This window comes from Pseudoliparis swirei, chromosome 16 (genome assembly GCF_029220125.1).
Source record: "Pseudoliparis swirei isolate HS2019 ecotype Mariana Trench chromosome 16, NWPU_hadal_v1, whole genome shotgun sequence".
Taxonomy (NCBI): Eukaryota; Metazoa; Chordata; class Actinopteri; order Perciformes; family Liparidae; genus Pseudoliparis; species Pseudoliparis swirei.
Window position 1 is genome coordinate 11,961,656 of NC_079403.1, and position 19,488 is coordinate 11,981,143.

General features: G+C 40.2%; 2 protein-coding genes across 6 annotated transcripts in view; one reads left to right on the forward strand and one right to left on the reverse strand.

Annotated features, from left to right (window-relative positions):
• The window catches only part of rttn (rotatin), a 30,655-nt gene extending 25,006 nt beyond the window's left edge, over positions 1-5,649 (reverse strand). For 2 of the 5 annotated variants that reach the window (XR_008834039.1, XM_056433892.1), the window contains exons 1-8: positions 5,483-5,649; positions 4,991-5,178; positions 4,517-4,706; positions 4,217-4,333; positions 3,980-4,070; positions 3,684-3,798; positions 1,205-1,355; positions 598-766 (exon numbers count right to left, since the gene is read on the reverse strand). Coding sequence is in view for 4 of the 5 variants with exons in the window: in XM_056433892.1 (XP_056289867.1) it covers positions 598-766; positions 1,205-1,355; positions 3,684-3,798; positions 3,980-4,070; positions 4,217-4,333; positions 4,517-4,706; positions 4,991-5,178; positions 5,483-5,513 (1,052 nt within the window). In the remaining variant the exon portion in view is untranslated. Of the gene's footprint in view, positions 1-597; positions 767-1,204; positions 1,356-3,683; positions 3,799-3,979; positions 4,071-4,216; positions 4,334-4,516; positions 4,707-4,990; positions 5,179-5,482 lie in introns of those variants that run through there. The other 3 variants (XM_056433894.1, XM_056433893.1, XM_056433895.1) reach the window with 3 other exon arrangements.
• A 6,364-nt stretch (positions 5,650-12,013) lies between these two features.
• Positions 12,014-19,273, forward strand: LOC130206299 (suppressor of cytokine signaling 6). Its single transcript, XM_056434206.1, has 3 exons — positions 12,014-12,337; positions 12,809-12,878; positions 14,236-19,273. The coding sequence occupies exon 3, from the start codon at positions 14,362-14,364 to the stop codon at positions 15,970-15,972; it is 1,611 nt and encodes a 536-aa protein (XP_056290181.1). The 5' UTR covers positions 12,014-12,337; positions 12,809-12,878; positions 14,236-14,361; the 3' UTR covers positions 15,973-19,273.
• Positions 19,274-19,488: the final 215 nt, after the last annotated feature.

Here is a 19,488-nt window from a genome sequence, read left to right on the forward strand (position 1 = left end):
ACAGACAAGAGAGAACGAAGACTATCTGTACTTGGACAACTCACACACAAGGAGTGACGTAAGAGCTGTATAGGGATGGATCATAAAAGCTTTCATCATAGGAATCAGAACACATTTTTAAACACTGTAGACCAGCCGCTAGAGGGCTCCTGGTCTTTTTCTTATCTAGAAAGAATAATAACACCCTCCACAGTCTCTCATGTTGTTTCATCCAAGTGTGCGGGTTGCTCGTGTCACCAGCAATGTTTCATTATCAAAGCCACAACAAATCCTGCACGAGTTTCTAAAAAGTACAAGACTCTCTTTTTAAGTTTAAGGTCTGATAAACAGAGTTGACAACAATGCTGAATCATATCAAAAAGTAATTTCTTCGAGCAAGAGAGAGACCAACATAATACCATTTGTGCCTCGGAAGTGCAACTGAGTGAATCTCTGCTCTCGCTGCAAAGATGATTGCTAAAGACATGCAAAGAAACAACACCAAGCAAGAACTGATGCGCCATAAGGGATGCAGTTTACTTTCTTCCAAAGCCTCCGTCAGCATGTTTTTAAAATGCACAGTCACACATTAATGTGGAGCTGCCTACATTCACACACCTGGTGGAAGCTGCATCTCCATCTTGGCCATCTCCACTGGCCCTCTGGCCCGTGCGGCCCACCACAGTGGGCCGTGGAGAGCACTCTGCCGCCGGAGATGAGGCCTGGGAACGCTGGGTCCCACGCACTTCCTGGGAGTAGGAGAAGGACGAGTTCTGGGACACGGGATCTACACAACCACAAAAAACAAAGAGAGGATTCAGGATCTATCTGAAACCAATGTAGAACTATTCCGTACATTGATTTCACATAGATCCTGAATGATATAGCAAAGAGAATATTGTGTTAAAGGAGTGATAGATATTACCCATTAGAGAATGAATCATTTGCATCAGAAAGCTGTTACATTTGTTTAAAATTATAATTAAAAAAATAGAATGAATTAAAACCACTTCAAAACATACAACAATAAATAGTTGAGTATTTACTGTTTACTCTTGAAACATGTAAAACGATGTGGTATATACGATTTGGAAATTGGTCATGTAAAGATTATGACTTAAAATTGCATTTCATAAAAAAATAACTTTAGAATAAAAGGAAGACATGTAAACTAACAGCGTTAGCATCCATAATCTACAAATCACCAACTCTTATGGCAGACTACCTTGCTTTGTAGAGAAAAAGCTTGGATCCTGATGAAAGCGTAGTCTCCTCTTCAGCCCCACACAAAGCTGCCGCAGGCAGGAAAGCGCCTGCAAGTGGAGGTAGCTTGCCTCGCCTTTACCCGACCCCAGCCTCAACAGGGAAAGAAGGTTCTGAAACCAGAAGTGGATATATATAGAGCAGTATTATAACTGTAAAACTGGATTATGGAAAGGTTTTCTGAGGAACTAATTACCAACAAGTAACATCCAATAAGGACATTATTGTCATTGGGCACATATATTTCTTTATAACTGTCAAAAACAGAAACACAGCCTGAACTGAAACAACATACAAAGACTGCGTAAAAACAAGAGTGACAGAAAAGTTGTTTTAAAGTTTGCTTTAAGGGACAAGTAGAATTTTAGATTTCTACGCTCTCTTCAGCTAATAATTTCATGTCTCTAAATCCAAGACTTGTAATATTGCAGAATAACTCTAGTAACTCAAAGGAGGACAAAGTACAGCCACAATTGGAAAAGTACTTTCTGATAATGATTTTTGATGATGAGACTGCAGGGTGACGGTATGCCAATACCTACTGGAGACCGATCTAACATAATGCACCACTTTATTACAACACAGTAATGTTCACAGTGTGCCTCATCGGGGCATGCCTCCTCCAACACGCAGTCTACGCCAGTTCAACGAACAGCTCAGTTAAGAGAGGAACCATGATGCCGATATGATACTGGTGGATACCTCAAAAACCTCAACCAGAAATTGAGAGAGAGAGCATATCTCGGCCTAATGTGAATTCAGTTACAATACACACTAACTTGACAGACGCACATTGTCCTTAATATTTGCAACAAAGGACGATTTTGATTCCTCCAAAGCCAACGAGGACAGGACGAGGACGCCTGCACAGCATTCGGACCAGTTTGACAAAATCCCTGATGTTCAATATTCAAGGAGGCCTTAAGAGGAAAGAAGCAAACCGTTCCACCAAGGTCTTTTGAACCCTACAAGAAGTACATCATGACCAAACTACTGTATATCCTCACAGCAATCTAGTGCCTGCTCGAGCAAAGTAAGCCCCCAGAGGCCTCCACAGCCTCCTACAAGATCAGGGACACTGAATTATAAATTTGTGTTTTTTTCAAGGACACCATTTGACAGGTTATTATTTTGTCAGTGGCTTGAGTGCCCATCCCATAAATTCCATTGTGGGATGGTCATGCTAGCCACTGAAAGCGGTACAGGTTATTTAACCGATGTGAATTAACAATAGTGCTCATTATTATGAACAGTTGGTCGAGAACCATCGGAAAATAAATACGCCCTGGGGGAATTTTTCAGTCACATCTTTAATTGTGTCTATTTGGACAGCCGTGTTGAGTAAAGCACTGAGATGTTAGGGGAAGCAAAAATACACACATTTAAGTAAAACAAATATTTTCTTTTGAAGCATTTTTGTAATTATTTCTAATGATATACTTGATCTCAGTATGCCGACAGGTGCACTGACACCAAAACATTCAGAAAAAAACTGTACCTGAAGGAGCTTAGATTCTAACATTACTTGTTGTAGCATGACATCAAACCTGTTATGGAAAATAATGGAACCCGGCAAACACTACAGCAAACTCTACGTATGCAACAAACTTGCAGAGCGGAGCTCAGAGAACAAACTACTGCTTAATGTCAGCAAAACCAAGGAGATTGTTGAGAAAAGGAGGCGAAGACGCACACCCCTGTTTACATCAATGGAGCTGAGGTGGAGCAAGTTAGCAGCTTTAGATTCCTATGAATCAGAATCACACACACAATCTGAAATGTTCCACACACATCTCCATCCTGGTGAAGAAAGCTCATGAACGGCTGAATTTCTTAAAGAAACGCAAGAAGGTAAATCTCCAACTTTTACAGTGGAGGAATAGAAAGCATGCTGACTACAACATTACAAACTGGCATAGGATGTGCACGGCACAGCATGGGAATGCTCTACAGCGGGTAATTAAAACCGCCCAAAACATCATTGGCACCAATCTACTGAGCATCAATAATATTGGAGAAAAGAGGGTTCTGCGTAGAGCTACGGGGATATTAAAAGACAAAACCTACCCAGACACAACCTGTTCACCCTGCTGCCTTCTGGACAGAGAGACAGAAGTATCAACTGGCAAACCACCAGACTTTAAAAATGCTTTCCCCCTCTGGCTGTGGGACTCCTTAATTCATCCTCCACCCCCCATATATAATGTATCTGTATTGGGTTTTCTTTCTTTCTTCCATTTCAAATTGGGACTTTCATCTAAATGTCGTTGTAGAACCCTGTCATACAAAGAAAAATAAAAGCCTTGTACAATTGGAGTTTTTATCTTTCCACTCATTAAAAAAAAAAAAAAAAAAAAAAAAAAATACCATATAGCTTAGCATAATTGTATTCACATTAACAATACTATTGTCAGTGCAATGACATGGTTATGTAATCATACCTGTACAATACTCGGTCTTTGCAGGAAGATTTCAGCAGGAAAGTCTTGCATAATGACATCACACAGAAGTTCACATGAGGTTCGCACCAAGTTGGCGTTACTGCTCCTTAGAGAACTGTTTCAAAAGAATGAAATCGGATATATGTTATACTCAGTAATTTAACATCATAGCACATACTTCTGGTTCACTTGTTCTTCAATGATTTATTTCCTAAATTTAATCATAATTTTGTTAATTTAACATTCTGTTTAATTAGTTGCATTGCATTTTGTTAGATTCATGTATTGCCTCTCACCTCTCATTGGATGAAAGTATGTGTCTGTCTGTGTTTGTCAAAGTCAGCCATGGAAACACAGAAAACTTGAGACACCTCACAGACTCGCGTACTGTACAATACAGAAGGATAAAACGTGTAAAACAAGTAGTTCAATGAATAAACAAAGCGATGTCTTTAAATAAAACTGCTAACAAAATTCAAGATTAGACCCAGCACACTAAGGAATCGAAGGATGAGTATTCAAAATACTGGTACCTGCTATCTTCTGAGCTGGTACATCCATATGGCTTGGCATGGTCTTGTGGAAATAGCCCATTTTAGGAAAATGGTCTTCAGGTGGAACGACTGTAGGTGCTACTGCAGACACCCGATCTGTTAAAATATACTTTTATATTCTGCAATTATTCAGGATAATAGTTATAAAATATGTGTAAAGCAAACTGACAACCCACACCGTCCTCTTCAGCTTTTCTACATTATACAATGACAAACATGCAGAGGTTTCTTGAAGACAGAAACAAAAACAAACAACCATTTGGCTTTAACTTGCAACACCTGTTGGAGTTGTAGAACGCTGTCCCTGCGTGTAGGCCATTATATGATGAGGGACTAGCTCAGGTAGATGGAACAGCTGGTCCAGGGTTCCATCTATGACAGCTCGCAGTCTGGGTTCCACATTAGGAGACAGTTGAGTGAGGAAGTCCACCGCCCCAACGTCTCTTAGCATCTGGGCTGCACTAGGATGCTTGGAAGAATAAAAATGACAGAACAAATAGAAAATGGGGAAGAAAACACTGTAGTTCAATGCAAGATATCACTGTAAAAACCCTCAGCATGGGTGTTGCTTTTAAAATGTCACATGAAACTTTATGACATCATTTATTGAAAAAAGGCAAATAGTCTTCCAACTCCAATTAACTGGTTAAAGTCTGGTTGGCTGAAACCAGACTGCTCCTCTCTCACCACTGTCCACCAGAGGACTAGCCTGGTAATGACAGTCAACTATCATGCAACTAGAAGTATAACTACCTGGGACAACGTTGATAGCAACTCGAGGACCTCCTGCTGCATTGGCACCTCGGGGAAATTGAACCACTCAAGGAGATACACAAAAAGCATCTTCTCCTGGACAATGTCGGAGACAGTAATCAGGGAGTGGTCCAGCTTACAAATGATGTTCTTTAATGCGCGAGCTCTTATCTCCAACAAAGAATGACCTGCGGTTTGTCAAAAAAACAAAGTATTAAGTTGAGCAGAAACATTAGAGCAGAGTTTTAGCTGGTCGACAGCTAACGGTAGCTAGCTAACTTTGGTTTGAAGTTCACGTGGGTTACTTACAGTAAATAAGCTAACGTGAGTGTTGACAGACACCTGTGTTCACTAAAGTTAGTTTGACGTGACCCACCTGGAGGAACCTTGTATCGTTAGCTAACGTTAGCAATCGGCTAATGCTATAAGTGACAGCGTTTTGTTTAAACAGTTCAGGTAAAGTCAGCGTCCTTAGCTGGATAGTTAACCCACCTATTTTCTTTATAAGCGGAGATAACTCCATTTTCAATGTATTGCGGCTCCTTGTGTAAAAAAAATTAAACAGTTTTAAAACGCTTTATCAACGACAGAGGCTTGTCGGTTCAATGAACGGTTGTCAGCAGGTGACATGTCAACAAAAACGTCAACCCGGGTTTGTTTTCAACAAGCGCGCCAGCGACGGTCCACTTCCGGTAGAGGACCACGGTGCGTTCAAGAGGCACAACAGTGTCGGACAAACTTTCTTTTGTTTGTCTTTTTGTGACAACGCAGAGTTCAAGAAGAACATCCACAAAACATTCACATCGTGAATGTCGACACAATAGTGTGAGCACCTAAAGCTAAAAGAAATGATGTCATCCTCAATCATATATACAAAAAGTGCAGCATTTTCGGAGAGATCTGCTAATCAGCACTTTAGAACCAGCATGCAGCAATGTAAGTGCAACGAGAACACAAATGGGTTGTGTCCAAATTGCAGCTGCATATAATCAAAACAACAAAAGTTCAGACAAAGCTGAACAGCAGTTACAAAACCAACCAAAAGGTCTGTGGTCGTATGTGTGTGTGGTATATCTCTCTCGTCTGATTTTTTAAAATGTTAAACATGCTGAAGCAATTTTACTTGCGAGGATCATCAGTGTTTGAAGGCATATTTCCAAATCTTTGAAGGGCGTTTCCATTACTTGAATATTGAACAGACAGTCACAAACCTGCCATTAAATGAATGTGACAGATCTCACACTTGAGATGTGATGGGGATATAATCGGCTGATAATTAACAAATTTAGCAAATGGTAATTTTATAGTATAATAATAAAAAAGTGGCACAGCTTTTGAGAATTGCAGAAGGATTTAAGCCCATAATTAATTTGGCTGCATGCTGTATAATACTGTCACACTGAAGAGTTTGAGGGTAAATAATATCTATGCTTTCATAATCCATTACTTCACATGTAAGTACATTTGAAGAATATCATAATATTTTCCTTAAGCAACTTACCTTTTGGATACATCACATCCTTGTTCTAGAGCCTCTATCATAATGAGCCGGATCATAAAATACAAGTTCCTTGGATGAATAGAACATTTTTGTCTACACTCCTCTCTGTATTTTTGTGTGACACATTTGTTATTTTTGGAAACCTTTGCACCTTTATCAGAATGTAAAACAAAGTGTTGTGGGTTGGAACAGAGTTTATCTGCAAAGCATGCGTCATATTGATGAACTTGCCAAAGGGTCTCACTTGAGGAGTTTAAGAAAGGTATTTTGCCCAAACTCTGATACAGTATATAGGACTGAGTCTGTATGAATGTTGTTGACATTCAGCAGTTGTACTATGAGAATACAGAGTGAGAGTTCTGACATCCAAACAGCTGAGGAGGTCTTCTATGCCTGGTGGAGAAATACATTGCCCGAGGTCAGACTATAGCGGTCTCAATAGCTCTTGTGTCTGCTTCAAACAGTTCATCATATCATTTCTGTCTGACAACCACCGAATGTCTTGCATCATTTGTTAGTCGGCTGCAGACAGGAAACAAATCTTCACTTTAAATAAATTGAAAACATGGGAAATGGTTTATGTCTTTCAGTCCTGCATTTTTGACCATACGGTATGCAATTCTCCCTGTTGTCTTTGCAGATGTTTCCCACTGTGTCCTAAAAACGTCTGTTCTCCATTTATTCATATGCCTTGTAATTTAAAAAAAGGAACTCTAATCTATAAGTGTGCATATTAAGTTTTAAGAGATATTTGTATTTTGTTTTTTCAATCTTTAATTTCCTTTGTATTTTAATGCAATTTAAGGTTTTTTCAATATTTAAATCCTATGCAAAATCTGTCATTTATTCTAAATCAGCCTCAATACCTCATCTACCAGAAACCACCTCGGGCGGTGAGTAAATTCAACCCTGATCTCTGAGTGGAAATCCTGCCAATTTAAATACTTTGAAGCCAGATTTACTCTCAAAGCTTCTCTGACTTTGGACTCACAATGGTTAAAGCTGATCATGAGTCATCATGTGCATGTCCATATTGGCCAACAGGCATAAGTCATGGAGCACTATACTGCTGATGAACTGAGAAAGCACACGAGCTGGAAAGCCAATTTACATGCCAAGGACAAAAAAACACAACAAACTGTAGGAAATTCAAGAAAAATACCATTCACTGACCCATTACTAATAATTTGCAACCAGTCCGTGCACGTTTGCAGATTTAATGACTTTAATAAACGTGGCTATAAATGTAAATGTAAGGAAGCGGAAGTACACTAAGCCATGCAGTAAGTCGATCACCAATTGTTTCACAAGGGCTGCTGGGCAAAAGGATTGGTTCTTGCCCTTACAGCATTTCATGCATAAATCAAGGTCAAATCAGGTTAATTTTATGACCATTATTGTAGTTATCCAGCAACAAATTACAAGCAGTTACTTCCAGACTTAATAATGCAAAATCAAGGGTGATGTTACATTTTATCAGACTCCAAGAACATAGGCGAGCATGGGAAATTGATTAATTGTTTTAACCATTTGGACTGAGCTGAGGTCTCTTCAGCTCTTCAGTATATTGCATGTGGAGGCAGCTGGTGTAATAGAAATATATATAGCTAATGCGCTATCGTCAAAGATCTCTTAACTGAGGCAAAAATGTGATATGATGGACTTACTCAAGCATGGGACACTCATTGATTTTTAAATATTGCAATGACAAAAACAGAGAAAACTAGAACGGGCACTCAGTAGAGCGCATACCTTCGCATATCACAAGATTGAGCATTGAATTATGAAGATTTTGGCATTAGTTGCATGCCAATTGGATATAAAATGCCCGCGCTATGGTAAAAACAAGATTTTAACCTTTTCATGACCTTGACCTTTGACCCAATCGATCCCAAAATCTAATCAAATGGTCCCCGGATAATAACCAATCATCCCACCAAATTGCATGCGATTCAAGAAGATTTTGACCTTTTTCATGACCTTGACCTTGACCTTTGACCCGCTCGATCCCAAAATCTAATCAAATGGTCCCCGGATAATAACCAATCATCCCACCAAATTTCATGCGATTCGGTTTAATACTTTTTGACTTATGCGAATAACACGCACGCACGCATACAAATACACGGCGATCAAAACATTACCTGCGAAGGTAATTAACAAATTAATCTACTGAAATCAAGTGAATCGCACCAACAAGAGGCAGACGTGTAGACAACACTCTTACTGTACAGTGAATGCTCAGACTGCATTTTTAAGGCAATCCCTTCCGATGTTATTCCAAAGTCATCCCTGAAACAAATCCCAAGTGTTCCTGCTGGCCCTGTCATTGTTTGACATGCCTGCTGTACCCGTCTTCCGCTCCGCTGCAAGTGTTGAGGACATGAGCGTGGGCACAGAGGGGCCACCGACAGTCCCCCATCGGTAAAGGAGTCAATTCAAAGGACTGACTTCAGCTGAAGCAGGCACAGACACATTTTGAAATATAATGTATGGCTGATACAGCGTTCATTTGAAATGAAGGTGGATGCGAGGAGCTTCCCCATGTGGAGGTAGATCTCATTAACGGTGTGGCCTTACTCTGTGTGCACAGAGTTCCACCTCGACTTGAGAATATATGAATACATTCAAATCCTTTGGAAATATTGATCTTGAGAGAGAGGTTCTCCAGAGGCCCTCACGCTGTGCTCTGAGGTGTTGGGCAACTTCATAAAGATACCCAATCCCTATTAAACTCTAAGATGTCATTCAAGTGAAATCTAAACAGCCTGCTTTGGTAACTATGTGATCTGTTTATCCTGTCATGAAGCAGTTTGGGTTATGCACAGCTGAATACTTACTTGTTTTTTTCTGTCTGGCAACAACCATCAACCAGACTAAAGTTTGTTTGTCAGATATAATTTAGCATAAAAACATTGCATCCTTGCTTCCCAGTGTCCTTGGTGCTATATCTAAGAGCTGCCACCCCTCCTTCCTCCCCCTATGCCAGCCCTGCCCTCCTGTGCCAACACATCAAGTGAAGGCAGGCTGATCAACCCTAATAGGGCCTGGTAATGAGAGTCTTTGCATGAGCCTGTCTGCACACAGCTGCCCGAAGCAGGTTGGGGAAGGACTGCCATACACTTGACAGTGTGGAAAAACAATGTAATGTTCAGTATATGGAACAAATTAGCCTGGCTGTGGTAAACACAATTTACTTTAAAACAATACTGACACTAATTAGGCAACCAATGTATCATTTCAGAGTTCAAGTTTTAGTAGCTGTATTAAATACTTAAAATACTTGGAGAGCCAACTTGATGTTTCTGGAATACAAATTAGGAAGACATTCAGTATAAAGGCTAAACACAGTGAGCTTTAGGGAAATCAAAGTAGTGGTTGATATTTACAGTTTTCTGATCTAGTGGATGCCTGATTGGATCCCTGATTATTGCACTGGAGGAAAGTTACAAAAACTGTAAGGTGTGACTAGCAAGCAAACAAGCTATTATTTGCACATTATTTGCTCTAAAATAAACTAACACATAACATGTTTCAGCCATTACCTTTCATTTTAAATAGACTACTTTTAAATATCTTCATAAACATGGTTTATACAAAGTCTTTACAGAACTTGGTGAAACAAAACAAACTGAATATTAAATATATTAATGAATAGCTATTGAAAATAGTCATATTTTCATAAATATCTTCTTTAAAAAAAAGACAAGACATTTTAAATTAAAGACTGTAATACATATTGGTGATTTAGGTCAATTAGGAATCTGTGTTCTGTTTTATTGAGTTTTTATTTTACCAATATCTGACCTATTGAATATTCTTGGATTGATATTTAGTGAGACATCTTAACAGCCTCTGCTTCGTCCATCAATACAGCACTATAGTGTCAGCCACTGTTTTAAGCCATATGTCTTTATGTTCAATTTATATGTTATGTTGAGGAAATGTTACTTTCTGTATTCTTGTTGTTCTTAGTTTGAACTCTTGGTTGATGCACTTATTGTAAGTCACTTTGGATAAAAGCGTCTGCTAAATGACATGTAATGTAATCCAATATAATATCCTAACTCAATAACCCTTTTTCACAGATGTTCACAGAACATGCATGGCGTTTGCAACACATTGCTCCATGCCTGGCAGCTGCCCTGCACAACCACTTCCTCATGTCACTAACTCTACTTCCTCCCCAGAGTCTTTGTGACTTCACGTCTCATAGGGTCCATTGGACTTAGCTGTGTCTGAAGCTGGTCCAGGGTCCTGACTCCTTGCCCCTTCTATCTGCATCCAGACCCTGGCCTGGGCCTGGCCTCCTGCCCAATGGCCCTCTTTACTTTTCTGTGCCTCCTACTTCATTAGTTTGGCCTCTTTCGCGATGCCTCATGCCTATAGGGGCCGGTTGCCTTCCTCTGTGGCCCTGTCTCCTGCCATGGTGCTGCGGATGCCCCCTCCTCTGTTTCATGGATTGTGGAAATCTGGATTGTGTTCCATGCCTACTAATTATTCATACATTTTTTTCATTCATTGAATGTGTTGTATCTCTGTAATGCTGTCCATTCTGTACATATGACATCTATTGCTTCTGTCCATCCAGGGAGAGAGATCCTCCTCTGTTGCTCTCTTGAAGGTTTCTTCCCTTTTTTCTGGGAGTTTTTCCTGTTCCAATGTGAGGTCCTGGGACAAGGATGTCGTATGTGTACAGATTGTAAAACCCTGTGATGCAAATGTGTATTTTGTGATTTTAGGCTATACAAAATAAAATAAAATAAAGTGACTTGAATTGAATTCTATTCCTATCCTATTGCAACTAAGTAGCCCCATTGTGGATAGTGAAAGGCTTTTCTCAATAGCATCCAGTGGTGGGCTATTTGGGCAAGGGTGAATGTCAATCCACCACTCTAAAACCTTGAGCTTCATGGGATTTAAGCCCTAGTTGATTTAATATGTCTGTTTGTGTGGTAACAAATTGGAATTGTGCTTAGAATTCTTTTATTTCCCATACTTGCATGCTATTTTTCACAATCGTGTTAATAGTTCTATTTTTTGTGTGGCGAAAAATAAAGAAAACGGTAATACAGAATTTTTGACACCCAGTTTGTAATGCTGCAAAGATATACATATTGCAATTGGTTCAATCAGCATTGTGTTACTCCTACAGAGTTAGATTTAGCATATATTTATTTCAGTGAAAATCTTCCTGATTATCACATTAATTACAAAACAACATTCCAACCACAGGTCATTATTTGACATGAAAAAAGCACGTCACATATCAGGTCTGTTTTTTGATTATAAATCAAATAATTTACAGAATAAGTGAAAATATGTTGTAATGCTTTGGTAAGATCATTTTGTATTCCCCCTCCACCCCCCATTTATTTCGTTAAAACAATATACACGGTGTGTACGCTTGTGTTGCTCTGCCTCTGGGACGTCAACACCGGCTGTCGCTGCTGATTCGCTGCATCTCATTCTGCTCCCACAATTCAACAGGCAACAAAGGAAGAAAGGAAGAGGCCGTCAGCTACAAAGTGTTAGCCAGCCTAGACGGAAAGATGTCACCTTACTGTGTCATTCCAGTCGGACATGGACACGTTTAGAGAAGAACCAAGCTCGGCCACAATAACGCGATACACTCTCGCTTTGGCAGTAGTTGACTGATGGAGGCTGGCGGTAATGTTTTCGTGAGCAAACGCTCATAAAGCTGATTGACTTGTGTAGCTGATATTAGCCAAAGCTAACGTTAGCCAACAGTTGTGAAGAAGCGAACCTTTCATGAACGTGTTGTGCAAGAGAGATGCCATCCCTTCTGGCTTATTTGGCTTTGTGCGACACGCAGAAGTGAACGGGTAGGAGCTTATTATAATGTGCATATATATCTAACAGCTATATATCTATTTAACGTTACATGTTTACAGATTGCCTGTAAAGTAGCCATGCTAACAAACTAACCTAGTTAACTGCATGTTAGCTATTTTACGTTAGCATATAAGCAAGCCAATATCTGTTAAAATGACAATTTGTATCGTTTCTCGCGGTCTTAGTGTTTAAAGTGTAACGTTAGCTGCTTATTATATCGTAGTTGTGCAGACAGTGTCAGAATATTGTCATTAAAGTCACAAACCGACATGCGTAGCTAAGCTAAAGGCATGCTGTTGTGACGGTAGGCCTTGCCAGGTTAAGACATACCTCGCTAACGTTGACTTTACTTATACATACTGTTTGTGTTATATATATATATTGTATTTCATATTATGTGTTATTACAATATCAAGTGTAAAACAGACACTTCTCAAATGAACTGGCTTTGTTTTTCATAGCATCAAATGAAAGGTGGTGGAAGTGGAACTTGACCCATCCAACTGAGTCACCATTTTCCTGCACATAATGGTGAGTAATCAGATTGCAGCTGTCTTGATATCAAGCAGCTTTGTTTAGCTCTCATCTGAGTGGCACATGTCTTTGGATACATTTTGTAATACATTATTTTCATATAATAATGGATTACATTACAGAATTGCATTGCCAATTTTTTTTCTCTCGCCTCTCTTCCCTCATGTTATGCTGTAATCTTCCATCCACCCTTTCTTGCAATTTCGTTGCTTTTGTACCTGTACTCTAGTCAATGACAAATAAAACCAATACCAATTGGAACTGGGATATATGTTCTATTATTTGGCTGTACAGCCTGGCAAATTAGATTTTAAATGTCAGACTGACTGTCGTATAATTCCTGGCTTTTCGTTATGAGGCTGTTAGTAGTCAAGTCAAGTCTTTTATTGTCAGATACACAGAATGACACAGGGTCAGACTGGGCACTGAAATTCTTAGGACAAGGCACCACACAACAACTATCATAGCCGAACATAATATAACATGACATACACACTGTACAAGAACTCTGAACATAATACTAACATATAATACACATAACTAAACTACAGACAAATGGGAGTAGCAGGTAGTGAAAGCAGGTAGTGCAATAGAAAGTGTAGTGTAAGTACAGGCTGAAAGTGACAGTGTATGTAAAGTGACGAGTGTAAAGTGTCGAGTGCAAAAGTGTCGAGTGCAAAAGTGTCGATCGTGTGTCAGTGTCCATTGAGCAGCCTGATGGCTCTCGGGAAGAAACTGTTCTCCAGTCTCTGTGTGCGAGACCGGATGCTACGGTACCGCCTTCCAGAAGGCAGCGGGGTGAACAGGCTGAAGGCTGGATGATGACTATGTTCCATAGTAAACAATGCTGCAGGCCAGTGATCCTAAAACACAGCCAAAACAACCAAGGAGTTTTAAGGGCAAACAGTGGCAGCAGCACGAGCCCAGCAGAATATGACCTGGGAAAGTAATAAGCATCTTTTAATGTGTGTTGATCGTAGACTTCAAACAGGCGATGAAACAAAGGATTTGTAACCAGACATTAGGTATGGCACGTATATTCATTGATTTTATTACAAATATATAGTGCTGAGGTTAGATTTTACAGCTGAAACAATAATAAAGTAAATAATTGAGTAATCTCTTCAACTTCAAGCTAAAATGCGAAACATTTTCAGGTTGCTGCGTTATTCTGTCTTATGTGGAGAGAAAAAAGTAATGTTTCTATGTTTTTCAGTGTTTGTCTGAGAAAGTATTGTTCTAATGAATTGTAATGTGCTGTACTGTTTTGTAAATTAAATATTTTTAGTTGAATACATGATACAAATTATTATAATTTAATATCTATAATATTTTGTGTTTGTTCTTTCTACAGGGTTTAATGGCTCCACTGTATGCATGACTTGTTTTGTGTGGCCTGATGGGGGGACACTGTGGATAATACTTTCATCAGGATACCAGGAGAGCCAACCCATGCCCCCACTTTGGAGGGCCTGTCAGAATGAAGAAGATAAGCCTTAAGACCATCCGCAAGTCCCTAAGCATAAAGGGCAAAGAGGAGGGAGACTTTGTCATGCTCCAGCAACCTTCAGTGACAACGGATTTTTCAAAGGAAGAGTCACTTTTTGGGGGCTGCTACACCAAAGAGCTATCTGGGTGTGACCTTGGTTGTGAAGAGGACAAAGGAGGCCAGAATAAGAGCCGCTCAAAGAGTGAGAGCCTGATGGGATCACTAAAAAGGAGACTGTCTGCTAAGCAGAAGGCAAAAGTAAAAGGCAGTTCCTCTGCCATTGGCTCAGTGGATGATGATGATACCTTCTCATCCTCTTCTGTGCCCATGAGCTTCAATGAGGTGAAAGCACAGAGACCCCTTAGATCTGTGTCCCTACGTAGTCACCATTATAGCCCTTCACCGTGGCCTCTGCGCTCCGTTAACTCTGATGAAGCGTGCGTCAAGATGGAGGTAAAAGTTAAAGCCATGGTTCACTCTCCCAGCCCAAGTCCCAACTTAAATGGTGTCCGGAAAGAATTTCATGATTTTCAAATGGAAGGGCTCTTTCAGGCCCAAGCAGAATCCTTAAAGAATATTCAACAGCCACAAAACGGGGCGCTGCATCTAGATATCGATGAAAATGATGTGCCTGTGGTGCTGGGGTTGACTCCCCAGGACTACATCCAGTACACAATGCCTTTAGATGAGGGAATGTACCCAGAAGGGTCCCACTCTTTCTGCCTGAATAGCTCCTCTCCTATGGAGGTGGTGACTGAAGCAGACAATGCGTCCCTCCACACAGACCAGGGACAGGAGGAACATGAACTGGTTTGTGGGATGCCTCCAGATCTTTTCATGGAAACCTCAGTTAATAGTCTTTTCATTGGTTCCGCTGGTGTGATGCTCCAAAGTTCTCGAGTCGAGGTCCCACCTCCCCTCTTTCCACTCCTGCCGCCCTTGATGAGTAATGGCCGTATTCCAAGGTCTTTTTCAGGGTTCAGCTCTTTGGACAGCCAGGTAGCTGAGAGGGTAAGACACCACCTCAACTTTGACCCAAATTCAGCTCCTGGGGTCAGTCGGGTGTACGAATCAGTGCAGAGCAGCGGGCCCATGGTCGTCACCAGTCTGACGGAGGAGCTGAAGAAGCTGGCGAGGCAGGGCTGGTACTGGGGCCCCATCACACGCTGGGAGGCAGAAGAAAAGCTGGTCAACTTGGCTGATGGCTCATTCCTGGTCAGAGACAGCTCAGATGACAGGTACCTGCTCAGCCTGAGTTTCAGGTCACAGGGCAAAACCCTCCACACACGCATTGAACACTCCAATGGACGCTTCAGCTTCTATGAGCAGCCTGACGTGGAGGGGCACACATCCATCGTCGACTTAATCGAATACTCTATCAGAGACTCAGAGCATGGAGCTTTTTGCTATTCCAGATCTCGCTTACCAGGGTCTGCAACCTACCCTGTCCGACTAACCAACCCAGTATCTCGGTTTATGCAAGTGCGCTCCCTGCAGTATCTCTGTCGCTTTGTCATTAGACAATACACACGGATAGATCTGATCCAGAAACTGCCCTTGCCTAACAAAATGAAAGATTATCTGCAAGAGAAGCACTACTGAAGACACAGATAAGACAGTGGTAGCAATTTGCACTTTTGTGTTCAGTTAAGAGATTTAAACCAGGTTTACAGACAACCACAGTTTAGAGATGATTGGTTCTGGTGGCTCTTGATTTGTGTCCAGGTGACTCTGTCACTGTTAAGTCCTCCATTCCATGTTTTTTTTCTGCTGGTTTTAGGAGGCTCTCCTTCCAGAAACATAGGCTAGCACATAATCTATTGCAGAAGTATAGAATAGGGATACAGCCAAATTGTCTTTGCTGTGCAGACATTAGTGTTGTCGTGTAACATCCAGCTGTGCAAGTAGAGCAGATTTTCCAAGAGTAACCATCCCCTTTAAAGTTGAGCCTGTAGAGAAAAAAATTGAAATCTGAATTTCAAAATTAATTTGATTATCATTCACCAAATTGTACTTTTAAAAGAGAAAAAATTATTGCTAAAATGAAAATGTTAAAATCAAATGTCAACTTTTCTGCAGACCGACCTATTTTGATCATCTTTTGCTTTTTTTATTACTTGTCAAATTGTGAAACATGAGCCATGTTTTTCCACATGTCCAAATTACAAATTAGAACATAATTTTGCATTCATAGTATGCAATTTGTCAAATAGCAAGGGAAAGCTTCATCAACTGATGATGATCAATCTATGAGTTTCTTGATTTTTTTCTAACTTACAAACTTGTCCAGTGGATGCAGTTTCTTCCTCAGGCAGTCGCTGACTTGAGTTACAACCGTCTTTCTTCAAATACAGTTGTGCTTCAGCCTGGTGCAGCCTTTATATTGTCATGTTTCTGGCTTTCATTTGTATAAACTTGGACAATAATAGACATGGATGCTTATTGGTCGAACAAACGATGAAACACTAACCACAAAACGATATCAATAAAAAAAACCAGGCCCACAAAATAAACATGCTGCAAAAGATGCCCAAAATGTGCTGATCTGTGAGAAGGCTTTAAACAGTTTGGTAAGAGAAGTAACTTTAAATAGTATGGCTGCATGTAGCCTTTATATAACGTGCAAGCCTGAAGGTACTGACGATGCTAGATTATAATGTGCCGTTTGTAAACCGGCATCAAGATGATGTATAAACCTTTTTGAAGTATTACCCTTAATCGTTAAATCTTTCTGCATTAGGAATGTGACAACAACTGCACCGCAGCTCAGGCCTAACTTAGTCACTATCTGTAATGCTTGTTCTGCATGTAGTAACAACGGCCAATTAAGGGCAACGTAGAGTTACTCTGAATGAGAGGGGATGTCCCGGTTAAAGTCTGTTTAAGCGTAACTGAGCAAAAAGCTGTTTAATGCACAATTACATTTACCGCAGGCCGCTTGCCAGTAAAGAAAATGCCCCTAAGTTTTCCTACAGCTGACCAACAGACATCGAGTCAGTTGTAATGAGCTGGACCCAGATCAAAAGCAGCCCAGAGAATGTGTGAGCTGAGGTAAAAGGATTTGGTTAAGTCCTCCTTGCCATACGGGGGGGTTGCCAGGGTCTCGGCACATGACACACGTTGCATCACAGCTGCATGGCACCATTAGTGTCATTTAGGTTTCAAGGACATTTGCAAAACACTAACATTTCACCATCGCTTCTTCACATTGTCCCCACAGAGCTGCACTCTCCCACACGTTGTCTCTACTTGGCTGCTTGTGCCAGAGTAAAGGGAAGAGCACACAGTAAGCTACGCAAGTGCTTTATATGGATACTTTGACAGGGAATTGTGTTTTCACATTATGAATGAGCAGCTTCTTTGACATCAGTGTCCTTTAAAAAGTATTTGGAAAGTGGTCTCAGACCGCTTTGGTAGGTCGTTAGCGCATAGTTCTAGTTTTAGTTATCTGGAAATGTCGGTGTCTGAGGATGTTACCATGAATCTAGCACAGCAGAAAATAGATAGGAACTTTGAATGGTGTTGCATGTTTAAAGACTTAGCATCTTAAGGCTTAAGCCTTTGAGTTGTATAGGAATGAAGGATCTAGGTTGTGTGTTTGGCTGTGTAGAGCGACACTTTTCTGTCACAAACATTGGCTGGACATTCTCTGTACAAGAAATGTATTTTCTTTTTTGAATCCTTATGTGAGTTTATTTAGTGACATTTGCCATCTGGGGGATGGGGCTGTACAAAAGGAATGTACGCTTGTTTGAGGCCTCCATCTGATCTGCCTGCAGACCAGTTTCAGAAAGCATGAGAATCATAAGAACAACGTTGTCACATTTTTGCACTTGAATATTCTCTGTTGTCATGCTTGGGTCCTCTCCTGCCTGGAGTTCTCCTTCAGATGGCAGTTTGAAAAAAAGAGTTAAAGTCACACATTTGTCCTTATGTGTTCATATAACTGTTTAGATTGAAACCAGATTGTTTTGTTTTTGTCATATCTGTGGGATATAAAGGGGAAGGCACCCGCATCATATCAACGCCTCTGCTAATGCTCATGGGCTGTCAAGGAGTCGGATCATGGCAAGAATGTGGATGTACATTTTAAATTTTGTTTTGGGGTGTGTATTTGTTTCAGTTGAAATGTGAAAGTAAAATGTTAGATTTGTTTTAAATACAATGTTCTTTTAATTGCATTTCCATTTTAATGTACAATGTGTCACCAGATTTTGCCGAGCAGGAGCCAGTTTCACGAGGTGTTGCTGCTGTGACATTTCAATACCAATTTAGTTAATCATTAAGCATTATTGCCTTCAATGTTTGATTCCAGAAGTTGATGCTTGTTCAGACTGCTAAAGCATTTTGAATTAATAACCGCTGTTTAGCACTTAACAAGCTCCGTTTTCTTTTTTCTCCGTGAGTGAAGGTGATTGTTTACAACACTATGTTTTAGAATGGCCCCCTTACTTTCTTTGTTTACGCTCTCTCACATGAACATCTTGGTACAATTTGTAAACTCGTATTTCATTTTAATGTGTTTTTACACATTTGTGCTGCTTACGGATATGATTGCCTTTCTTGTATTTAACAACGGGGAAATAGAATGTCACCAATGTAGATGTATGTCAACATATTGACTTTGGTTTTACTCTTGGGAGAGCAAAGCAGATTTAACAACAGTAGTCGGTTAAAAGAGCATTAGTAGCGATTAGCAAACCCTTTGTAGAATTACCAGTTCACTCCAGTTTACATTGGTTGTCAACTGTCGACTTTCCAAAGTAGACGGTCTTTTTGTATTTTTTTTTTTTTTAAATCAACAGTGATTTATTGCACACTTTGGATACAGTTCAAGAGTTTTTTGTATCTGCCAATTATAAATTATAAATAAAAAAAACTATATTCCAAAAAATATATATAATCCTTGTACACTTTGTGAAGTGTTTCTCACATGAAATGTTTTTGTGAACACATGACTGTCATTGGACTAGATTGAGCCCCTTGCATGAAGAGGTCAGATCATGCCATGTCTTGGAGACACTGGTGCTCTTGACACCAGCCTGATCATGCTTGGAGTTGTGTTCATAGATAAAACCACTCAATGATTCTCTCTCCACAGTGGGTACAAATTGGCAG

Excerpts from the sequence above, each read along its gene's own strand:
- LOC130206299 (XM_056434206.1), top strand. The coding sequence starts at position 14,362 with ATGAAGAAGATAAGCCTTAAGACCATCCGCAAGTCCCTAAGCATAAAG.